General features: G+C 41.6%; 1 protein-coding gene across 1 annotated transcript in view; it reads right to left on the bottom strand.

The window, feature by feature from the left end:
- Window positions 1-25730, bottom strand: part of SVEP1 (sushi, von Willebrand factor type A, EGF and pentraxin domain containing 1) — a 598519-nt gene that overhangs the window by 299194 nt on the left and 273595 nt on the right. Inside the window, exons 4-8 of the mRNA XM_063914219.1 lie at window positions 25270-25428; window positions 24316-24495; window positions 15988-16167; window positions 11836-12030; window positions 4380-4498 (exon numbers count right to left, since the gene is read on the bottom strand). Coding sequence (XP_063770289.1) covers window positions 4380-4498; window positions 11836-12030; window positions 15988-16167; window positions 24316-24495; window positions 25270-25428 — 833 coding nt within the window. The remainder of the gene's footprint in view (window positions 1-4379; window positions 4499-11835; window positions 12031-15987; window positions 16168-24315; window positions 24496-25269; window positions 25429-25730) is intronic.

Here is a 25730-nt window from a genome sequence, read left to right as displayed (position 1 = left end):
TGACATGAACACAAATGTCTTCTCTGATCAATACTAGGTACTATCGCTAAATAGAAATTGCACTGCTAAAAGAATTATGGGGATGCCGCGAGTTTCCCTTAATTTATTTAATGATATACTGTATGTATATATATATATATATATATATTTATATATATATATATCTATATAGACAGATAGTTAGATAGATAGATAGATAGATAGATAGATAGATAGATAGATAGATAGATAGATAGATAGATAGATAGATAGATAGATAGATATATATATATATATATATATATATACCAGTCCACGATCTGCCGGCACTCCATACAAAAAACTTTCACATGCTCAGGTGCCCGTCCCAATAAAGATAATATTCAATTCCACAAGAAGATGGCACTCAGTGACTGTATTCTTTGCAAAACGACACTTGTATTGAGAACTGTCAAACGACAGCTGTAGGTATTGTATTGTCCCGAGGACGGGGCGGATGCCCCGAAAACATTAGACAGTTCTCAATACAAGTGTCGTTTTGCAAAGAATACAGTCTCTTAGTGCCATCTTCTTGTGGAATTGGATATATGCAAAAAAGTATTTGGACCGCCACCGATTGTGCAAGTTGACCCACTTAAAAAGATGAGAGAGGTCTGTAATTTCCATCATAAGTACACTTCAATTGTGAGAGACAGAATCTGAAAAAAAAACTAGGAAATCACATTGTATGATTTTTAAAACAATTTATTTGTATATTCTTGCAGAAAATAAATATTTGGACAATCAAAAACTTTAACTCAATACTGAGTAATATAACCTTGGTTGGCAAATATAGCGGTCAAACGTTTCCTGTAGTTCAGGACCAGGTTTGCACAGACTGTAGCAGGTATTTTGGCCCACTCTTCCATGCAGATGTTCTCTAAATCTGTCATGTTTTGGGGCTGTCGCCGGGCAACACGGACTTTCAACTCCCTCCACAGATTTTCTATTGGGTTGAGATCTGGAGACTGGCTAGGCCACTCCAGGACCTTGAAATGCTTCTTACGGAGGCACTCCTTAGTTGCCCGGGCGGTGTGTTTGGGGTCATTGTCATACTGGAAGATCCAGCCACGTTCCATCTTCAATGCTCTTACTGAGGGAAGGAGGTTTTTGCCCAAAATCTCACGATACATGGCCTCATTCATCCTCTCCTTAATACGGATCAGTCGTCCTGTCCCCTTTGCAGAAAAGTAGCCCCGAAGCATGATGTTTACACCCCCATGCTTCACAGTGGGTATAGTGTTCTTGGGATGCCATTCATCATTCTTCTCCCTCCAAACACGGCGAGTGGAGTTTATACCAAAGAGTTCAATTCTGCTCTCATCTGACAACATTACATTCTCCCAATCCTCCTCTGGATCACCCAGATGGTCACTGGAAAACTTTAGATGGGCATGGACATGTGCTGGCTTAAGCAAGGGGACCTTTCGGGCGCTGCAGGATTTCAATCCATGACGACGTAGTGTGTTACTAATGGTAACCTTTGTGACTGTGGTCCCAGCTGTCTTGAGGTCATTGACCAGGTCCCCCCGTGTAGTTCTGGGCTGATTCCTCACCGTTCTCAAGATCATTGATACCCCACGAGGTGAGATCTTGCATGGAGCCCCAGGTCGATGGAGATTGCCAGTGATCTTGTATTTCTTCCATTTTTTAATAATTGCGCCAACAGTTGATCTCTTCTCACCAAGCTGCTTGCCTATTGTCGAGTAGCTCATCCCAGCCTTGTGCAGCTCTACAATTTTGTCCCTGGTGTCCTTAGACAGCTCTCTGGTCTTGGCCATGGTGGAGAGGTAGCAGTCTGACTGTTTGAGGGTGTGGACAGGTGTCTTTTATACACATAACCAGTTCAAACGGGTGCCATTAATACAGGTAACGAGTGGAGGATAGAAGAGCTTCTTAAAGAAGAAGTAACAGGTCTGTGAGAGCCAGAAATCTTGCTGCTTGGTAGGTGTCCAAATATTTATTTTCCACAAGAATATACAAGTAAATTGTTTAAAAATCATACAATGTGATTTCCTGTTTTTTCCCAGATTCTGTCTCTCACAGTTGAAGTGTACGTATAATGGAAATTACAGACCTCTCTCATCTTTTTAAGTGGGTCAACGTGCACAATCAGTGGCTGTCAAAATACTTTTTTGCCCCACTGTATATATATATATATATATATATATAGATAGATAGATAGATAGATAGATCTATACAAAGATAGATAGATAGATAGATAGATAGATAGATAGATAGATAGATAGATCTATATATATATATATATATATATATATATATATATACATAGACAACATGCAGGTTCGGCTCTCCCATTAAACAGTCCAATAGCGCTGGGTGCCTCCACAAATATTGGAATATACACAGCATCGGGTGCGGCACTCCAAGCGACGGTAACAAAGTACACTTACATCCGTAGTCTTCACTACGGATGTAAGTGTACTTTGTTACCGTCGCTTGGAGTGCCGCACCCGATGCTGTGTATATATATATATATATATATATATATATACATATATACATATATATATATATATATGTATACTGCTCTGGTGTGTCTCCATATTCCTTGGTAACCCTGAATTTTGATAAAGAACACAAAGCTGGAGACTCTGCACCCACCGGTACCAGGTAAGTGATTGCTTGGGCAACAAGATGTTAAGGTCGACATTCTATCACGTCGACATGTCATCCATGTAGACAAGATGAATGTTGACCTAACATAGGGGGTAATTCGAAGTTGATCGCAGCAGGAATTTGGTTAGCAGTTGGGCAAAACCATGTGCACTGCACGGGAGGCAGATATAACATGTGCAGAGAGAGTTAGATTTGGGTGTGGTGTGTTCAATCTGCAATCTAAATTGCAGTGTAAAAATAAAGCAGCCAGTATTTACCCTGCACAGAAACAAAATAACCCACCCAAATCTAACTCTCTCTGCACGTTATATCTGCCTCCCCTGCAGTGCACATGGTTTTGATGACAATATTTTTAATATTGAAACGTTAATTGATTGAATTATACAGTCTCCGCCTGTCATTTTTTGCTGATCACCGTGGCTCGAGTGCCGCACCTGCGCTTGTTACATATCCTTTACCTGTGAGGGCACCGGCTCAAGTTTCCTATGCTGTGGGGAGTGCCAGACTTTGGAACTTTTATATAGATAGATAGATAGATAGATAGATAGATAGATAGATAGATAGATAGATAGATAGATAGATAGATCTATACCAAGATAGATTGATAGATAGATCGATCTATATATATATATATATATATATATATATATATATATATATAGACAACATGCAGGTTCGGCTCTCCCATTAAACAGTCCAATAGCGCTGGGTGCCTCCACAAATATTGGAATATACACAGCATCGGGTGCGGCACTCCAAGCGACGGTAACAAAGTACACTTACATCCGTAGTCTTCACTACGGATGTAAGTGTACTTTGTTACCGTCGCTTGGAGTGCCGCACCCGATGCTGTGTATATATATATATATATATATATATATATATATATATATATATGTATACTGCTCTGGTGTGTCTCCATATTCCTTGGTAACCCTGAATTTTGATAAAGAACACAAAGCTGGAGACTCTGCACCCACCGGTACCAGGTAAGTGATTGCTTGGGCAACAAGATGTTAAGGTCGACATTCTATCACGTCGACATGTCATCCATGTAGACAAGATGAATGTTGACCTAACATAGGGGGTAATTCGAAGTTGATCGCAGCAGGAATTTGGTTAGCAGTTGGGCAAAACCATGTGCACTGCACGGGAGGCAGATATAACATGTGCAGAGAGAGTTAGATTTGGGTGTGGTGTGTTCAATCTGCAATCTAAATTGCAGTGTAAAAATAAAGCAGCCAGTATTTACCCTGCACAGAAACAAAATAACCCACCCAAATCTAACTCTCTCTGCACGTTATATCTGCCTCCCCTGCAGTGCACATGGTTTTGCCCAACGGCTAAAAAATTTCCTGCTGCGATCAGCTTGGAATTACCCCCAAAGCACACCTATAAGTGCCTAAGTTGAAAACCAGACCAGAATAAAATATGTCCGCTGAGTACGGTATGTACTGTATGTTATGATGTTAAACACTGTATTACTCACAACTACTTTCAATACCTCTGCTGACCACTACTTGTTTGGGTGTAGCAATCTGTCCACCTTCTGCCCCTGCCACACTATCTCAGCATAACAGATATAAACTATTTTACTTGTTATAATTTGTCAAACAATTAAGAAATGACTGAGAAATGTATATAACAAACGTGTCGGCACATACATTATATGAAAAAGGAGAGCATGTGCACTATAATATATTCATATTACTAATACTCACCTCTTCACCAGAATTGTCCATTGCTTCTGGAATTTCCCAACTTATTTGAGCTGTGTTCTGATGCTGAATATTTTCAGCAACAATGTCATCTGGACATGTGATTACAGGAGGTTCAATATCTGAAACAGAGTGAGGGAAATGACAAGGTCAATGTAGTCTGAGAGAGTGAAACAGTGGTAGTGTTTTAAAAAGATAACCAGAGACAATGGACATCAATTACAAAAGGGTGTACTATGGTATGCCGGCGGCCGGGCTCCCGGCGGCCAGCATACCGGCGCCAGAATCCTGACCGCCGGCATACCGACAGCTGGGCGAGCGCAAGTGAGCCCCTTGTGGGTTCGCTGTGCTTGCCACGCTGTGGGCACGGTGGCGTGCGTATCTATTCTCCCTCCAAGGGGGTCGTGGACCCCCAAGAGGGAGAGAAGGTGTCGGTATACCGGCGGTCGGGATTCCGGCACCGGTATGCTGGCCGTCGGGAGCCCGGCCGCCGGCAAACTGAAGACCACCCTTACAAAACACATTGGATATGCAGCACATAACTACTGGACTCTGCACTGGTGGGCAAAGATAATCTTCCTATCATATATCAAGGTGCGCACTTACCCTCCACTCTATGCTAGAAGTTAACCTAGGTTTGCAGTAGGTTTAAAAATCTCAAGAGGCACTGTAAACCTCACATTAAAGTCCATTCAAATTTTCCATTTCATTCCTAAAATACATCCGGGTTTAGCTTAATTTATGGCATAAATTAATCTTTAGAGCAGGGTTTTATCAGTACTGTCCTTATTTAAAATTATGTGTTTGAAGCTTTACTAAAGCTTGCAAACAAACTTCCATTCTCCCTTTAAATCTGCCATATTGTTATATAAAGATACTGGCCCATGTGCTTCCTAAAAGAGACACATGCTTCCCACAAAGGGTTGGAGTATGATCACAACCTTTGAATAATCTATGCTTGTTTTTGCAAAGTCATGCACAGTAGGTGACTAAGGGCCACATGCAATTGCAGTCGAATTGCCGCAAATGTCGAAAAACGGGGCATTTTCAACAAAAAAAATGATTCGACAATGCAATACAGTACTTTTCGACAAAAAACGTCCGTTTCAGATTCGACTTTTTGCAATTCGACAATTGTCAAATTCGACATGTCTGCAATGGTAAAAATGCGGCTTTTCGACAAAAGTATAATCAATTGAAGAATGTCGATTCGACAACAGTGCTTTTCGACAGTAATTTCGTTAATTTCAGTCCGCCTCATTTTGCTGGTGGGATCTAATAATAAATTTTAAAAACATGTTTTTTTTGTGTGTTTTTTATTGCTAATAGCATATCTATTTATATTAGAAGGGATTATCTACTTGGTTTGTCTATTAGGAGCCATAAGTATTATTTAATATATTTTGTAAAAGAATATTATTATTTTTTTTTACTGACTAAAATAATATGCAGAAATCAGAGCATGTTTTTCAGTGGGAAGGGGTGAAAAGGGGTTAAAAATCAAGAAAAAAAATGCGTGGGGTCCCCCCTCCTAAGAATAACCAGCCCCGGGCTCTTTGAGACGGTCCTGGCTGTAAAAATACGGGGGGGAAATTGACAGGGTATCCCCCGTATTTTAACAACCAGCACCGGGCTCTGCGTCCGGTCCTGGTGCAAAAAATATGGGGGACAAAAGACGTAGGGGTCCCCCGTATTTTTCACACCAGCTCCGGGCTCCACTAGCTGGAGAGATAATGCCACAGCCGGGGGACACTTTTATACCGGTCCCTGCGGCCGTGGCATTAAATCCCCAACAAATCACCCCTGGCCGGGGTACCCTGGAGGAGTGGGGACCCCTTAAATCAAGGGGTCCCCCCCTCCAGGCACCCAAGGGCCAGGGGTGAAGCCCGAGGCTGTCCCCCCCATCCAAGGGAGGCTGATAGCCAAGTGACAAAATAAAAAATATTGTTTTTTGTGGCAGAACTACAAGTCCCAGCAAGCCTCCCCCGCAAGCTGGTACTTGGAGAACCACAAGTACCAGCATGCGGGGGGGGGGGGGGAACAAGCCCGCCGGTACCTGTAGTTCTACTGCAAAAAAAATACCCAAATAAAAACAGTACACACACACCGTGATAGTAAAACTTTATTACATACATGCACACTGACACACACATACTTACCTATGTTGACACGAAGTGTCGGTCCCCTTCTCCACGTAGAATCCACGGGGTACCTGTAAATAAAATTATACTCACAAAAATCCAGTGTAGATCTGTCCTCTTCTTGTTTGTAATTCACGTACTTGCCAAAATAATAAAACGTAATACCCGATCCACGCACTCAAAGGGGTCCCATGTTTACACATGGGACCTCTTTCCCCGAATGCCGGGACCCCCAGTGACTCCTGTCACAGAGGGTCCCTTCAGCCAATCAGGGAGCGCCACGTCGTGGCCAGTGGCGGATCTTGCCACGGGCAAGCAGGACTTTTGCCCGGGGCGCCGCCTTCCGGAGGGCGCTGGCGCCATCCGGAGGGCGCCGCACCGTGGCAAGATCCGCCACTGCTGCCCGCTGTGTCCCTGTCCGCCTCCGCTGCCGTCCCCGTCCCCATCCCCGTCCGCCTCCTGAAGGGAACTAGACGCTATGCGTCTAGTTTCCCTTCCTGGAGAGTAACTTTGCTGAGCGGTGCGCGATGACGTCATCGCGCACCGCACAGCAAAGGTCCTCTCTACGAAGGGAACTAGGCTCATAGCGTCTAGTTTCCCTTCGTGGAGAGGACCTTTTGCTGTGCGGTGCGCGATGACGTCATTGCGCACCGCTCAGCATTCAAGCGGCGCATTTAATGTACAGGGGGCGTAATTGACCACGCCCCCTGTATTAGGCCACGCCCCATTTCCTGCCCGGGGCGCAGAGCGCCCTTGAACCGGCCCTGGTCGTGGCACTCTCCTGATTTGCTGTGCGCGTCTGAGCTGTCAGGTGGCGCACTCGAGATACAATGTAGCACATAGGTGCTCCATTGTATCCAATGGTGGGAACTTTGCATCAGCGGTTGAGGTTACTCGCGGTCAACCACTGACCGCAAAGTTCCCACCATTGAATATAATGGAGCGGCATAGTGCTATGCGCTGCCTGACAGCTCAGACGCGCACAGACAATCAGGAGAGTGCCATGACGTGGCGCTCCCTGATTGGCTCAAGGGACCCTCTGTGACAGGAGTCACAGGGGGTCCCAGCATTCGGGGAAAGGGGTCCCATGTGTAAACATGGGACCCCTTTCAGTGCGTGGATCGTGTTTTGCGTTTTATTATTTTGCCAAGTACGTGGATTACAAGCAGAAGAGGACAGATCTACACTGGATTTTTGTGAGTATAATTTTATTTACAGGTACCCCGTGGATTTTACGTGGAGAAGGGGACCGACACTGGAATTGAACCTCAATTGCATATACCCCTAAGTATGGAGACAAGACAGACCCTAGCCTAGCAGAAGAGGACGAGAAGGAGGAAAACGCAGCTGGAAATGCTGTAAGTATGGGGCAAGGCGTGGCAAGGAGAAGGGGGTGGTGGTATTGGTGCGTGCGGGTGGGACGGAGCAGGGAAAGTGGTAGGACAAGTGGATGTAAGGCAGCATATACGGGGTGTGGTGGAGCAGGCACTGTATATATATATATATATATATATATATATATATACACACACTGCTCAAAAAAATAAAGGGAACACTTAAATAACACATCCTAGATCTGAATTAATGAAATATTCTTATTAAATACTTTGTTCTTTACATAGTTGAATGTGCTGATAACAAAATCACACAAAAATTATCAATGGAAATCAAATTTATTAACCCATAGAGGTCTGGATTTGGAGTCACACTCAATATTAAAGTGGAAAAACACACTACAGGATGATCCAACTTTGATGTAATGTCCTTAAAACAAGTCAAAATGAGGCTCAGTAGTGTGTGTGATCTCCACGTGCCTGTATGATCTCCCTACAACGCCTGGGCATGCTCCTGATGAGGTGGCGGATGGTCTCCTGAGGGATCTCCACCCAGACCTGGACTAAAGCATCCGCCAACTCCTGGACAGTCTGTGGTGCAATGTGGCGTTGGTGGATGGAGCGAGACATGATGTCTCAGATGTGCTCAATTGGATTCAGGTCTGGGGAACGGGCGAGCCAGTCCATAGCATCAATGCCTTCGTTTTGCAGGAACTGCTGACACACTCCAGCCACATGAGGTCTAGCATTGACTTGCATTAGGAGGAACCCAGGGCCAACCGCACCAGTATATGGTCTCACAAGGGGTCTGAGGATCTCATCTCGGTACCTAATGGCAGTCAGGCTACCTCTGGCAAGCACATGGAGGGCTGTGCGGCCCCCCAAAGAAATGCCACCCCACACCATTACTGACCCACTGCCAAACCGGTCATGCTGAAGGATGTTGCAGGCAGCAGAACGTTCTCCTTGGCATCTCATGACTCTGTCACGTCTGTCCCATGTGCTCAGTGAGAACTTGCTTTCATCTGTGAAGAGCACAGGGCGCCAGTGGCGAATTTGCCAATCTTGGTGTTCTCTGGCAAATGTCAAACGTCCTGCACGGTGTTGGGCTGTAAGCACAACCCCCACCTGTGGATGTCGGGCCCTCATACCACCATCATGGAGTCTGTTTCTGATCGTTTGAGTAGACACACTCACATTTGTGGCTTGCTGGAGGTCATTTTGACTGGCTCTGGCAGTGCTCCTCCTGTTCCTTCTTGCACAAAGGCAGAGGTAGCGGTCCTGCTGCTGGGTTGTTGGCCTCCTCCACGTCTCCTGATGTACTGGCCTGTCTCCTGGTCGCGCCTCCATGCTCTGGACATTATGCTGACAGACACAGCAAACCTTCTTGCCACAGCTCGCATTGATGTGCCATCCTGCACTACCTGAGCCACTTGTGTGGGTTGTAGACTCCGTCTCATGCTACCACTAGAGTGAAAGCACCGCCAGCTTTCAAAAGCGACCAAAATATCAGCCAGAAAGAATAGGAGCTGAGAAGTGGTCTGTGGTCACCACCTGCAGAACAACTCCTTTATTGGGGGTGTCTTGCTAATTGCCTATAATTTCCATCTGTTGTCTATTCCATTTGCACAACAGCATGTGAAATTGATTGTCAATCAGTGTTGCTTCCTAAGTGGACAGTTTAATTTCACAGAAGTGTGATTGACCTGGAGTTACATTGTGTTGTTTAAGTGTTCCCTTTATGTTTTTGAGCAGTGTGTATATATATATATATATATATATATATATATATATATATATATATTGCACTTATATATAGAGGCCAAGAGCTGGCAGAACTCATGGGACTTCACAGCGGGAGAATAGACTTGTGTCAGCTTATTCCTTAGGAGAATAACCAATACAAGTCTACTAATCTCCCGCTGTGAAGACCCATTAGTGCGGCCAGTTCTGGGTGTATCTATTATGGGTAGTTGTGGAAGGCATCTGGACATTAATTTTGTCTACTAATTGGAGCAGTTGTAAGAATAGAAAAACAGTGGCACCCGGAGTCTTGAAATAAATAGATATAGGGGTATATTCAATTGCGGTCGAAATTGCCGAAATTGTCGAAAAACAGGGCATTTTCGACACAAAAAACCTGTTGAATTGGATTCGACAATTCAATACAGTACTTTTCGACAAAATACCTGCCGTTTCATTTTCGACTTTTTGCAATTCGACATTTTTTCAATTCGACATGTCTGCAATGTTAAAAATGCGACTTTTCGACAAAAGTATATGCAATTGAAGAATGTCGATTCGACAACAGTGCTTTTCGACAGTCATTTCGTCAATTTCATTCCGCCTCATTTTTCTGTTGTGATCTAATAAAAATTTTCAAAAACATGTATTTATTGGTGCTTTTTTGATTGCTAATAGCATATCTATTTATATTTGAAGGGATTATTACTTGGTTTGTCTATTTAAGAGTCACAAGTATTATTTAATACATTTTTTTAAAGAATATTTTTTTTTTTACTGACTACAATAACTACTTTGAGCCGGTCCTGGTTGTAAAAATACGGGGGGAAAATTGACAGGGGTTCCCCCATATTTTAACAACCAGCACCAGGCTCTGCGCCTGGTCCTGGTGCAAAAAATACGGGGGACAAAACACGTAGGGGTCCCCCGTATTTTTAACACCAGCACCGGGCTCCATCAGTCAGAGAGATAATGCCACAGCCGGGGGACACTTTTATATAGGTCCCTGCGGCCGTGGCATTAAATCCCCAACTAGTCACCCCTGGCCGGGGTACCCTGGAGGAGTGGGGAACCCTTAAATCAAGGGTCCTCCCCTCCATCCACCCAAGGGCCAGGGGTGAAGCCCGAGGCTGTACCCCCCATCCAAGGGCGGCGGATGGGGGGCTGATAGCCTTTCGTGACAAAAAAAAGAATATTGTTTTTTGTAGCAGAACTACAAGTCCCAGCAAGCCTCCCCGGAAGGTGGTACTTGGAGTAACAGGCCCGCTGGTACCTGTTGCTCTACTACAAAAAAATACCCAAATAAAAACAATACACAGACACCGTGATAGTAAAACTTTATTACATACATGCACGCCAACATACATACATACTTACCTATGTTGACACGAAGCAGTCAGTCCTCTTCTCCAGTAGAATCCAGGGGTACCTGTAAATAAAAATTATACTCACAACAATCCAGTGTAGATCGGTCCTCTTCTGTTTGTAATCCACGTACTTGGCAAAATAAAAATACTCCTCCAGGGTACCCCGGCCAGGGGTGGCTAGTTGGGGATTTAATGCCACGGCCGCAGGGACCTATATAAAAGTGTCCCCCGGCTGTGGAATTATCTCTCCAGCTAGTGGAGCGTGGTGCTGGTGTTAAAAATACGGGGGACCCCTACGTCTTTTGTCCCCCGTATTTTTTGCACCAGGACCAAGCGCAGAGCCCGGTACTGGTTGTTAAAATACGGGGGAACCCCTGTCATTTCCCCCCCCCCCCCCCCGTATTTTTACAACCAGGACCGTCTCAAAAAGCCCGAGGCTGGTTATGCTTAGGAGGGTGGAACCCCACGCAATTTTTTTCAGGATTTTTTTTAACACTTTTGTGCTGTCCATGAACTCGAATCCAGGCTGCCCACTATTCGTCAATTGGTCCGTTTTTCGACAGTGGGACTGTCGAATCAGTTATTTATTGAATATTTCGAATTCTGGTCCCGGGTGGAGGGTGTCGCCTGTCGAATTGTGTTGAATCAAAAACTATCGAATTCACGCCAGAATTCGACTGCAATTGAATATACCCCATATTGTATCCAAATACACACCATTTCAGGATACGTAGGTTCTTTTTTCAAGGTTATATAACAAAATGCAAAAACATCTTACCTTATAAATGTGATACCCAGCACATAAAAATACAAAATTAAACTATTTAAATGTGAGAAAACATCCACAAAATATTTTTTTTACATTTGTATTTACCTTTGCATACAGCAGATTGGAGATCTTCACTCCATTTTCCACTTAAACATCTTACTTCATCCTTAACACCAATCAATGCAAATCCCTTCTGACATCCCAAATAGCAGGACGATCCATGTACGGCTGGCTCTTGTCCACAAGGTATTGGGAATATCAGAACATTAGTAGGTTTGTACAATGCAGGACAGCGGATCTCTGCACAACACAACACAAAAATGTGATTAGATATTCAATACCACTCTGAGGCTATTATATTTTATGCAATATACGTATTACACATTGCCAAGCCACTGCACTTCTCAGTACTTTTTGTTGTTGTAAATTACTATTAGTTAAACCGATATATAAAGAGTGGAAAGGGAATGAAAAACTTTGAATCAACCAACCTGTATTTGTGAAGCAATACATTAAAGCAGGCCCTCTGCTACCATTAAGTAGCTGCTTTGAAACTAGAAGTCAGAGGGTGTCTGCGGGTCTACCCTGTTCATCTCTAGCCCTGTGCACTGTCATGTACCCACTACAAACTGAAAGTAACAGCCGGTAAATACTGAGGAATTCCCTGATCAGCCTCTGCTATGCTCTGGCTGGAAGACACTGCAAGGCCACTCAGCCAATCAGAGCACAGACATTCCCCCTAACCACTGTGCCGGGGCCTGGCCTGTAAGAAACAGTACTGCAGAAAGAGGTTAGTGTGTGTATGACAGAGGGGAGGGCACTGTGTATGAGAATGGGGGTCTCTACGTATAACAGAGAGTGTATCATAGGCGTTTCTAAAATGGGTGCCGTGTGTGCGATGTACATGGGCCCCTTGGCCCAGGGGTCCCACACCACACTCATATAATAAACTTACCCCTCTGGAGTCCTGTGGTGGTGGCCCTGCAGTGCGGACACAAATCACTTAGAAAATGGCTTCTGCGCCCATTTCCAAGTGATTTGCACATGCGCATTGGACATGTCCCCGGGAACAAGGCGCAAGACTATGGAATTATGCTAAAGGCTACTTGCCGCCGTAGAGAAGGGGTCCCACAACGGAGGTTGTATGCAGGTCACCTCTTCTCTTAAGATGCCCCTGGAGTGTATGCACTATGTACAGTATATGAGAGAAAGAGTGTAAATTATTGTTTATGAAAAATGCAGTTTTAGCGGAATGAGTGGAGTGTTACATATAAGATGACATGATGGCATGAAGATCCGAAATTCCGGCCGATCTCGTACGTTTTTTTTAAGCGGTAATGATTTACAAGGCAAAACCAACCTGGCCCATGGTGTGAGTCAGGGTGTATGAGAAATGTGTGTGTTCATGAAAGAGAGAGATTGTAGAAAATGCAAGGAAGTATATACATACATACAGAGACACACACGACCGGAAAAAGAGACACCCAAAGAAGTGTAAGTGGCAGGAACACCCTACAAATTGCTTGCACTGGGCCCCCCTACCATTCATAATCCTACTCTAGGGCAGATGCACCCTGCAAATCCTCCACAGGCACCCAAGTTGAGGGATAGTAAATTACTATATTCATTCAACTTGTTTGGATTTAGTGGCAGCCACAACTTATTTTCTAACTTGAACGCATCATAGCAGGGATGTTTAATAAAAAGTGTTACGTTGCCCCAAAACGTCTTCTCTCCCTACATTGGAGACATATTGCCACTGTTAAGGGCCCCATACACTACAACAATATGTCTGGTGCTGAAGTCGGAGGTGATTTCCCTTGAACTCTCCCGGGAGCTTCCCAGGAGTGGTTCCATACGATTTAGTACATTTTGCATGCAATATATCTTATGCAATCCCACCCATGCCTGCAGGAACCGACATATCACGAGTGCAGCACTAACGATCTACGGGAGCCGATCTGACCCTCACGGGAACGCGCATCGGATCAAATCGGAAACATCCAAAATGCCCGATTTCACCCGATATATCTGCCCGAATGCCCGAAATTGGATGAAATCGGGCATTATTGTTCTAGTGTATGGGGCCCTTTACTTTCACTCAGTTCCAACAGGTGAAAATGTTAAAGATTCTGTTGTAGATGAACATGTCCCTATATACTGTGAAAAATGTAAAAGTTAAAAATAATCTGTAATACCCTGTATGAGGTTAAGATTAAGAGATACATTATATGATGGTGTCATATACACAAAGGTGGATATTTGCCTGAGTTTCCTATCAATATGAAGTAGATTTTCAGATTTATATTATTTTTTTTCTTTTGAGTTAAAATAGACACATTTTGGACCGTATTCAATTAGCCATGAGTTGTCCGTAATGTGCAAATAATGTAGCCTAGTTTTTGCTATTCAATTACAAATCCAAGATAAATCCAAGATACTGCAGGTCTCAGTGAGAGCTAACCCAGTATTTATCGCAGCTCCAGATTAGATGAAAAGTATTGAAATAGGAAACATATTTTTAATTTAAACAATTAAAGAACATAGGGGCAGATGTATTTAGCCTGGAGAAGTGATAAAGCAGTGATAAGTGCTAGGTGATAATGCACCAGCCAATCAACTCCTGGCATTTATCAAACCTGTAATGATTAGCTGGTGCGTTATCACCTTCCACTTATCACTTCTTTATTTATGCTTTATCACTTCTCCAGGCTTAATACATCTGTCCCATAGCGTCATACCTCTCCACATGAATAATACTGTTTTAGAGGTTTTTATATAGTAAAATATGACTACTAAAGACAGGCATTTTTCATGAAATTTTCCCTAAAAAGCAGAAAAAGGGGTTACATAATGTGGGGGTGTATGTTGAGGTGCTGGATTGATGCGAAAGGGGTTTTTAAACTTGCAGATGGGAGTCACAAACAGTTTATTCCAACTTTTTACAAACGTATATACACACTTAAAAATCACTATGCACATATTTAATGTACTGTACTCCAAAGCCCTACAGACACTTTTATTTGCTGAAATACACTTGCTGGCTATCATTTTTCCATAATTTATAAAATCTACAAATATCAGATACTTTACACCATTTAACTACCTCCAATACTTTGTTTCTGGCCATTGAAATCCAGCATATCCACCAACTGTACCTTTTTGGCAGGTATAGTACCTTTTGTATGGTCTGTACCTGCCAAAAAGGGCTTTATACCGATTTTTGACTCTCCAAATTAACATTGAAAGTATCGGAAAGGGGGTGTAACCACACCCCTTTTACCTGAGGCCATGCCCCCTTTTCTAATTTGTACCAGTTTTCATGTGTAAAATGTTGGAGGGTAGGATCCAGCTGTGGCCACTGCACTGTCCTGCTATCTTATTTGTCATCTTTTTTGGTTCAGTATAATTTCCCCACACTTTAATGCACTTCACATAAGTCGCTCACTGTACGGTTAACTCATGACATCGGCACAATGCCAATTCTAACTGAATCACATGAAAATAAGGAATGCACTGTAAATATCGTGTGATATGTGTGAAAAATGAACTTAGAACTTTACAGTACAGCTAAATTAATCTGGCCTTCTAAGTTTTGTACAAGCATACAAGTATTTCGCAGGGCTACTAAATAAGTGTCTCAATACATACTCAATAAATGATTCAAACAAATGATACCAAAAAAACTGTCCACTGCCAACTTATTGGGACAAGTATTGATTTATTTATTCCGAAATCAAAATAATGTGTTTGTCCTTGGGCAGCAGTAGAGCCTTGACAGAATTCGGCATCAGATATCTGTGCATCTGGACTCCCCTTGTCAACTACAACCACATTAAACAATTAAAGGCTGCACTATCCACTACATCACTTGTCATTACCTTTAACGTTTCGATGATTCACCCATTTACTATTAATAAGAAAAAAAAATCACTGACATTGTTTGATTGATCCAGTTACTGTATATCTCCGATGAATTGGAAACTAACACGAGTGTGACCTTAACACTACTACAAGCAGATGAGAAGATGCCTTTGGTGACCTGGTAGTTCCAACCTAAACTACATTTGTAGTTTAGGTGGAATGCTTTAACTCTATAATTTACTTTTTAGTTTAAATTAAGAAAACATGAAGGCAAATATTATTGATAAAGTAACTGTATTGCAATTTTATATCACATTTATAGTATTACACAAAGAAGATCATTTATATTAAACCTTATATAGAAAGATTTGAGCCAGTAAAAGTATACAGTACCTGTGCAGAGAGGTTCCTTTGAATCCCAGTGTGAAGTTCCTTTACAAACAAGCTTAGAACTCCCCACCAATTTATATCCATCATCACAAGACACAGAGCACACAGTTCCATAGGAGGTATCACCTGATGAACAGTTTATCTTGCCATTTTCAACAGGCTGAAGTTTCGGACATGTGCGAACTGCAAAAAAGGGCAATTTTTTTTGCATCAACTGTATTAATTATATAGATATTCCAAAATTAGCAAGGTACCAAATGGAGAAAAACGACATGGAACATGCATACTGTAAAACCATATGTAACACTGATAACAGTAAATTGGCTAGTTGATTATCCCCCATAGAGGATAATACAACTTCTTCATCCAATATATGAGGGTTATGTATAATAACCAATGCAAACCACTTGTGAGTAAAATCTTAATGATACATTAATCTAATAAGATCTTAGTAAAGACTTAGATTGTTAAATAAATAAAATAAATATATATATATATATATATATATATATATATATATATATTATCATCCAGGATCAGAAGTTACAAGTGTCTCTGACATCCATGTCTGTGGCTGGACTGAAGCAATGTTACAAGCAGACAGGATCCAGAGGACAATCACAATTAACATATCAACCAGGAAGCCATGAAATGCGATTATTGTCGAGAACGTTATCAGGAGTGTGACTTCTCAGGGGTGTGGAGTCTAAATACCATTCTGGTGATTGCATAAATGATGGGATCTATGTAGATTTGATGACAATATACTGTAGCTGTACCAAGATAGCAGGTGTTCCACTTATCCTTACCCAAAAAGTATATTTAGATTGCGCTTTCAATCTGGCCGACTGAGTACATCTGTCTTATATACAAAAGTTTACAAAAAAATGAAAACTGCCCCGAGCATACTAAAAAATATTAGAGGAATGAATACAAACATCTCTACTAGTTTGATGTTTTTTTTAAAATAATGTTTGCTATCCATGTCCAAAATGTAACATGTAAGTGGATGGAGAAAAAAACAGAAATATTCAGAAATAAATGTGGGAAAGAATATAAATGAAAAAGCAGAATTACCTGTAATTCCACATTTGTCATCTACTGTATATGATCAAATCACGATTTATTTTGACAAAACAGAGAAAGAATTAAAAATAAGCATAAAAGAACAAGAAAGCAATATTTAATATTGCATAAACTCACATACAGTAGGCTTCCTAAACACTTTTCTTTTATTTGTAAAGCTGATCTGTCATCTAATAGTTTTAAAGGCATACAACATGTTGTAAATCCTAGAGGTACTGTATGTAGTCATTAGGGCGACAATAACAACGTCAACACAACAATGATGACAGTTATTATGTCAACATTGTTAAAATGTCGGCATACAACGTGCCGAAATGTCAACATGTGCAATACTGCCATTGTAAAAATGTCAACATTACGGGATGTGAAGGTTAGGGTTAGGCCCTTAGGGGAACATTTACTAAGCAGTGATAAGAGCGGAGAAGTGAGACAGTAGAGAAATTTCCCCATCAACCAATAAGCAGCTCTGTATCATTTTATAGTATGCAAATTATAGAGGTTACTTCAGTGCTGATTGGTAGCCATGGCTAACTTCTCCACTGGCTCACTACTCCACTCTTATCACTGCTTAGTAAATGTACCCCTTAGTGAGGTAAGTATGTGGCTACATGGGGAGGGAATTAGGGTGAGGCACTAGAGGGAGGGTTAGGGTTATGGATTAGGATTAGGGATAGGGAGACTTTACTTACCACAATACTGACGCAACAGATGACTCAGCTGGAACTGAAGGTTACATGAGTGCTGGGACCCAGAAGCTGCCATGGGAGAAGCGGCTGCTGCCAGGACCAGGTAGGTGACTGTTAACCACCAGACCTGACATTTCATCAGGGTCTACATGATTCAATTTATGAATGTCGACATATCATACCTAACCCATACTAAAGGTGGTAATCATGAACTGCAATTATCCAAAAGAGAATCCCTCTGGATGGGTGGTATTCATGTGACTGCCGGTCAGCGGACCGACAGTCACATGACCTCCTCCATCAGCCCGACGGGTCACTGTCCCGATGGTCGGCATGCTGACCAACAGGGACTATTTCCACTCGTGGGTGTCCACGACACCCATAGAGTGGGAATAGAACCCGTGGCGACCGCAGGTCGCCACCGAGCCCGCAGCGTGGCGAGCCCACAAGGGGCTTGCTGCACTCGCCCCTCCCCGCCGGGATCCCGGCGTCGGTAAGCTGACCGGCGATCAGGAGACCGCCGGTCAGCCGTACTACACCCCTCTGGATATATGAAAGGCATGCATTGTCCCTTAAGGAATAAATGAAGGTATCAACATATAGTAGTATCATTTTTAAATTAGGTTTTTCTGTCATCTGTATTATTGTGGAAATTGATGTAGTATAATAAATCAAAATGTTACATTAACATAAAAAACGTATATTGGTTTAAAATAATAATGATGTTCTTTTATTTGCTTTAATTGATTTTTAAAAGGTTTGATAACGTAGTAATTTTATATATAAGTATAGTTATAGTAAAATGAATGCATTTTGCTGAAATTAAACATATTTTATTGTATCTGTTTAAAGGAATCAAAACGACAGTCTCCTCATTCCCTATGTAAAACAATTCTGAGAGCTGAGGGACCGGAAATATGTCACAGAAAGTGAAACGATTGTGAACCTCTTGTGGAACGCAAATTGCGGGCTGCAACTTCCAGTTTTACCTGGAGGTGCAGCGGAAAACCACAAAAGAACTGATATGCCTTATAAACACTCAAACACCTGTTATAGCCACAGCTATAGGGGGAAATGGAGTAGATAGAGTAGACATTACACTGTACTAGGGGGTATGGGTTTTTTAGTGGTTAGAAGATAAATGTTTGATAAAAGGTTTTACTCATATGCAATTAGGATAGTTTTGTGGGGGTATAAATACCAGCCCATGTAAACAACCTCCTCATGCCTTGAGAAAAATACCATTAAGGTATCGCAATGCATTGGTGAGCAGATATTGGGGACAATTAGACCTTACCTGGCTGGTGGATGTCATTTTCCATGGACACCTGGTTCTTTACTAAACCTATGCCTATGTGTTTGTAGACTGATTGGCCTGGACCAATTTACCCTTCTGTTTGTAATTTATTTTATTGTTTATCTGTTAGTCATAAAATACAGTGTTACACTATTTGGAGTTTTCTCTCCAACTACTTTCCACATGTACTGGAGGAATTGGTGATGATAGGAGTTGGAGGTGGAGTGAAGGAGCAGTGGGGCCTAGACATAACAGGGTATCACCCTCTAATTAGGAAGCAAGTTTGTCTACTATGTTAAGTAGACTACTTTACCTGGTGTGAGCAGGGCTGGCCCAAGGCCAAATGTTTGGAAAGCGAATATATACTTTGACACCCCCATGAGTACTTTTGTGCGCCTAAGGCAAGCGCCTGAAAATATCAAGGGGGCATGGTCTCATGGGAAAAGACTGGTTGTAGTGCTACTTGCACATTATGCCCTCAGTAGCAGTGCTCTTTACACATCATGCCCTCAGAAGTAGTGCCCCTTACACATTATGACGTCAGTAGTAGTGCCCCATACACATTATGCACTCAGTATTAGTGCCCCATACACATTATGCACTCAGTAGTAGTGCCCCTACCCATTATGCACTCAGTAGTAGTGCCCCTTAAACATTATGCCCACAATTTTAGTGTACCTTACACATTATGCATACTATTGTAGTGCCCCTTACAGTACACATTATGCCAACAGTTGTAGTGCCCCTTACACATTATGCCCACAGTTGTAGTGCTCCTTACACTAAGCCCACAGTTGTAGTGCTCCTTACATTATGCCAACAATTATAGTGCTCCACTATGCCCATAGTTGTAGTGCTCCTTACACATTATGCCTATCGTTGTAGTGCCCCTTACACTTGTGGTGCCGGTCACCGGCGCTGCTGTGCCAGTAACATTGCCTGTCATGCGTTTCTCTGGGCAGGCAACCCAGGGGGTTATACCAGGCAGCATTTTGCTAGCACGGCTGAGCCAGGGTGCCCTCCTCCATGTGGTACCCTACTCAGCTGCGTAACCACTGTATAGGTAAAACCGGCCCTCGGTATGAGTCTCTGTAATCAGCAATTAATGAAACCTTTTACATGTAAAAGAATTACGCTATGGGGTTCTTTTTCCCTGCCCCTTGACCATCTCTGCAGATTATAGGACTCTAGAGGGATTGGGTCTCAAGTCTAATCTTATCTTTTAAGGACTACATTTATACAACACTGTTCATAGGATGTGGTTGTCAATAGCGCCTGTGGACCCAGTGGTGATTTTTTTTCTGGTTTGCATTGATGGTGAAGTGTGGGGTGACACTGCTACATCTGCAGAACTATGGGGCAGCTTTTGGGGCGCATAATACTTTGTCTGTTTTATTATATGTAATATGTTTTGCATCTAATTGTGTATGATGAGCATTATATAATTGTATTTTATATGACAGGTATCTAATTGTGTGTGTTCTGTATGTATGTTTGCTATTATGAGTATACTTCCAGTGTAGAGTATTTGCTATTGTGTAAATTGATATTAGCATCAACAACAAAAGAGTTAATTATATTTATTTGTTTTGTCATAGATTCAGTGGCATATCTTTAATGGGTGCAGGGTGTGCAATGTACATGAGCCCTTGGGTCCACAGTGACCTACACCACACACCCTGCAACCATTTAGTATACTTACCTCTCTGGAACCCCATGTGTAAACTACACAAATCACTAGGAAAATGGCAGGGCCGCCATATTCCCAAAGATATGCACATCTGCAGAACAGAAACCACTGGGAACATGATGTGGGTGCCATTTTCATGAGACACACACACAGTCTACTGCACTGCAGAGAGAAGAGGGGCCCGTACAGAGGCTGAACACAGGTCCCCACCTCTCTTAAACTTCCAATAGATTCTTTATGTATAATAATAACAACAATGTTTCCCATACTAAATATAAATCAGCTATTTTAGTTGTATACAAGTCGTAAGTACTCAGCCAGCCATACTGGTAGCACAACCTACATTTAGCTTTTGAGTAAGACGAATGCTGGTCTTTTTGGTAGAGGTATCTTTTCTGGTGGAATCAACACAGACGCCAGAGTTTATGAAATCACCAGATCAGTGTTTAAAGTTAGTCGGCAGTACTGGAGGACACATTCCTGATGAAGTTCTCAAGAACTAATTGGGTTGGTTGGCCTCCCATATGCCATTCTTTGCTGTGAATTGTACAACTAATGGTTTTACACCATGAACACTTCTTGTCCTGTTTATATTATCAAATTGACATGTAATAAAAGTGGGTATGACCTCTGACCCTTCCTACCAGTGTCAGTGATGTTACAGTACTTTCAGAGAGTTCCGGCATAACACACATCTATGGTCTCCAAACACATTTATTTAGTGTAGCGGGGATGTATTGGAGTCCGAGATCGCTGGAGGTGCATGGTTTTGCCTTGTATGTGTTTGCCCCTTTAAAAAACCTCAGAGATTGGCCGTATCCCAAACCTCCGGTGATCTCTGACTCCATTACATCCCACTTAGAAAATCTCCAAACACTTCTGTTGTTTCTCACACTTACTATTCACATACCACCACATGATGAAAACAAATACAGTCCTGAAAATTAATCAAGAACTACAACATAACATTACCAACAAAACAAAAATGTATAACATTACAGAGAAAGGAAGAAGTCACACAGGCCAAAGAAATAAAAAAACTTTGGAGAGGAAAAAATGTGAGCACACCCATAAAGTATAATAATAAAGGTGACATTTCATCATAAGGCCATACTAGTTGCAACTGGTACAGGTTCTTGCAGGTAACAAGGAAAGTAGAAGTGGTAAAAGAGCTTCTTACCGTTTATGATTTTTACTGACGAAGCAACGTTTCATCTAAGCGGTAAAGTTAACCATCACAATGTGCGCATATGGAGATTACAGAATCCACACGAAACTATAGAGCATAAGTGTGATTCCCCGAAAATTAACGTGTTTTGTGCTGTTTCTCAAAGAAACGTTTATGGCCCTTTCTTTTTCAAGGGAAACACAGTTACGGGCCAAACCTATCTTGAAATGCTGCAGAACTGACTCTTTCCATAACTTAATGAAGATTCCAGTGACTTCATTTTTCAACAAGATGGCGCACCACCACATTGCCAACTGCAGGTTCAATGTTTTCTAAGGTACACACTGCCTCAACGTTGGATAGGTTGCATGGGATCCCAAGACCCCCAAGATCCCCAGATATTACACCCTGTAACTTTTCTTCTGAGGATATGTCAAAGACCGTGATTTTGTGCCACCATTAGCAACTAATCTGAATGACCTCAAAAACAAAAATAAAGGCAGCAGTGACTTCAGCGGAAGAAGACACTCTGAGAGGCGTTTGGGACAAATTAAACTATCTCAATGTTGTCTGCACAGCGGGTGGAGGGCACAAAGAGCATTTATATATTGGTTAGAAAAATTTGATAACTCATTAAACTGTAACTTTTTGTGTAATTGTAACATGTTGCCATCGTGAAATATATTGCTTTGAAATTGGGTCCAACCTTTTGAAACACCCTATATTCGTATATACAATTTTCTCTTATGCTGCACCAAATTGAATGAATGGAATTCTGGCTGCTACCCTCAATAAGTCTTCTATTAGCAAGACTGGAAAATTATAACTCTAAAAATGTATTGAGAGGGCACACTATATGAAATCTGCAACTTATTGCGAATATATTATTTAAGATGTATTTCTAAGAAGGGGTTATATAAAATCACCTGGTTTTAATTATTATTATTAATTGATTCCTAAAAAGTTCTCTAACAGTATATCTTAGTAACACTAGATAAAACATTTTTTTAGCCTTACTTACCTTATAAACACAAATAACACAATTTACACATTTATTAAAACATGTATATTCACACAACACTAAAGCATAATAATACAATGCACATTTGTGACAATAGCTGTAAGGTTCTCACTCCTGAGGTCAGAATGTTTTCCATCACCACTCCAGGGATCCAGAGTCTCAAAAATGATTCCCTACTGTCGACCTTAAATCCTCTTTTTCCCTACGCATTTTGGAGGTCATTCAGAGTTGATCGCTAGCTGCCGCTGTTTGCAGCATAGCGATCAGGCTAAAAAAAATGCATTTCTGCGCATGCGTATGCCCCGCAACGCGTACGCGCGACGTACGGGTACAAAGCCCGTTGTGGTTGTGCACAGGTTCTAGCAAAGTTTTCAGTCGCACTGATGGACGCAATTCTAAAGATGTGTCTAAGTGATGACAGCAATCAAAGTATAGTTTTAACCACTTATTCAAATGGATAGAGCTCCAGGACTTCAGTCAGTGTGAATGCAACGCAAACACGGAAAAATGCAACTAGGTCCAAGGCAGCACTTAACGCAGATTTCTGCTAGCACACTCTGGAGGTGCAAGCAGAAATCCACATCTATCTATCTATCTATCTATCTATCTATCTATCTATCTATCTATCTATCTATCTATCTATCTAGTTGGATGGATAGCTTTATTGTTGTTACTTGATGCCTTTTATATTTGCATTCAGTTTTTTAAATTAGATTTCATAGATTGTATCAATTTGACTGAATTTACTGCAACTAACCAATTATAGAATAAAACTCTATACAGTAGCACATACTGTAGGAAAATGTCTGCCATTTTTCAAGTTAATACAGTACATAGACCAAGCAGTGCATGACATATTTATTGGAAAGGGATTTTAATTAAGTTGGACTGTAGTTCATATCTGGTAAACACAACTGACAATAAGTTTTAATTGCCTTAGAGTAAATATAATATACTGACATTGTTCTACATTAATACTCTCCACTTTAAAACATCTTGGCAAACACACAGAAGGGATATCCTCCAGATGGTTCTAAGAATACTCTGGAAATATATTACAAAACAGCATAATGCACGGAGATTACTTCCGACACCCATTAAAACCTTTTTTGTACAACTAAAGCTCTCTTTTCATGTGATAAAATGATAAATGACAGAATTCACATGCTTTTGTCTCGGCCTAAATTCTTTGCCAGACTCACATACTAAGTGACTGGATGACCTTTAATTGTGAAGAATCCTCTGATTCTGGGTCAGCGAGTTAATTAGAATCGTGTTTTGTTTTTTTAACCTGCTTGTATGATCCTGGCATTCTTAACATTGAGTTATTGTGGCTACTGTGCCTTCACAGGAAAAATAAAAGTTTATTCATTACTATCTTACCTCTGCAGGTGGCTTCTGAGCCAGACCACAGTCCATTTGGTTGACAAAGCCGAATGCTGCTTCCAACTAATTCAAACCCTGTCTTGCATCGGATTCCACAGGCTGCATCAAAGTGATTGTTGCAGATGTTCTGGATGAAATGGCCATTCTCTGGGGGCTGCAGCTCAGGGCAGCGTACAACTAATGATGTGTAGAGTACAAAAACAACTGTTATGGGAGAATGAGTTGCATTCCCATTAACTGAGAATGAAGTCTGCTTTGAGTTATTACAAGCCTGACATACTCCCAAAAAAAAAAAATTGCATCTTTATGTATCCTCTATGCATTTTTGGAATTAATGGTGTCATCACACAGCAGAATAGATTCACACAGTCCTATCATTTAGGGAATAGCTCACTGGATATACAGATTGGAGGCAAATGTAACATGTCCTCTAGGGAATCCTACCTGTCTATATTATGAAATAGAAACACAATGGGGGTAATTCTGAGTTGATCGCAGCAGCAAGAAAGTTAGCAATTGGGCAAAACCATGTGCACTGCAGTGGGGGCAGATATAACATGTGCAGAGAGAGTTAGATTTGGGTGGGATATTTTATTTCTGTGCAGGGTCAATACTGGCTGCTTTATTTTTACACTGCAAATTGCAGATTGAACTCACCACACCCAAATCTAACTCTCTCTGCACATGTTATATCTGCCTCCCCTGCAGTGCACATGGTTTTGCCCAATTGCTAACAAAAATCCTGCTGCGATCAACTTGGAATTACCCCCAATGTACTTTATTGCTTGCAGTCTAATGCATTCATGTGCATTCAGCAAGACTTGCTAGTGGTTACATCAACTTTTCCTGGGCACTAGTTTCCATAAATGTCCTTTGTGTGTCTGCACCCAGATGTTAATTACAGTAGCTCATTAGGAACTATGATAAATACAAATATATGAATGAGTCTACCTTTGCAGATCTGGTTATCTTCTTCAAATCCCTCTTTACATACACAGTCCTCCACTGATGTGCTGCCTGGTGGTGAGGTCTGGTTTGGATCAGGACATGAGATACAAGTGCTCACTCCACCTGGGGAACCCTCCGGCTTGTATGTTCCAGATGGACAAGCTATTAAACATAAAGCCAATATATATTACTGTATAACAATCTGTGTCAAATGGCAAAAACCATACAGCTCTTCAACAAAATACTGAAAACAAAATGTCATTACAAAAGATTATTGCAGGCAATAGCAGATGGTATAATTTAATATACTAAGGGGCCAATGGGTTCCGTGTTCTGTGCTCGTTGGTTATCAATATGTGCATTTTGAAGGATTATATTCATGCTGTTCATTCTCTTGCAATTCAATTAGAAATGGTAATGTCACATGTTAACTCTGTACTGTGTGACAAGAGTGAATTTGAGTA

Source organism: Pseudophryne corroboree, chromosome 1 (genome assembly GCF_028390025.1).
Source record: "Pseudophryne corroboree isolate aPseCor3 chromosome 1, aPseCor3.hap2, whole genome shotgun sequence".
In the NCBI taxonomy this organism is placed as follows: Eukaryota; Metazoa; Chordata; class Amphibia; order Anura; family Myobatrachidae; genus Pseudophryne; species Pseudophryne corroboree.
The sequence above is the reverse complement of the archived record's forward strand: the minus strand, read 5'-3'. Positions and strand labels throughout refer to the sequence as shown.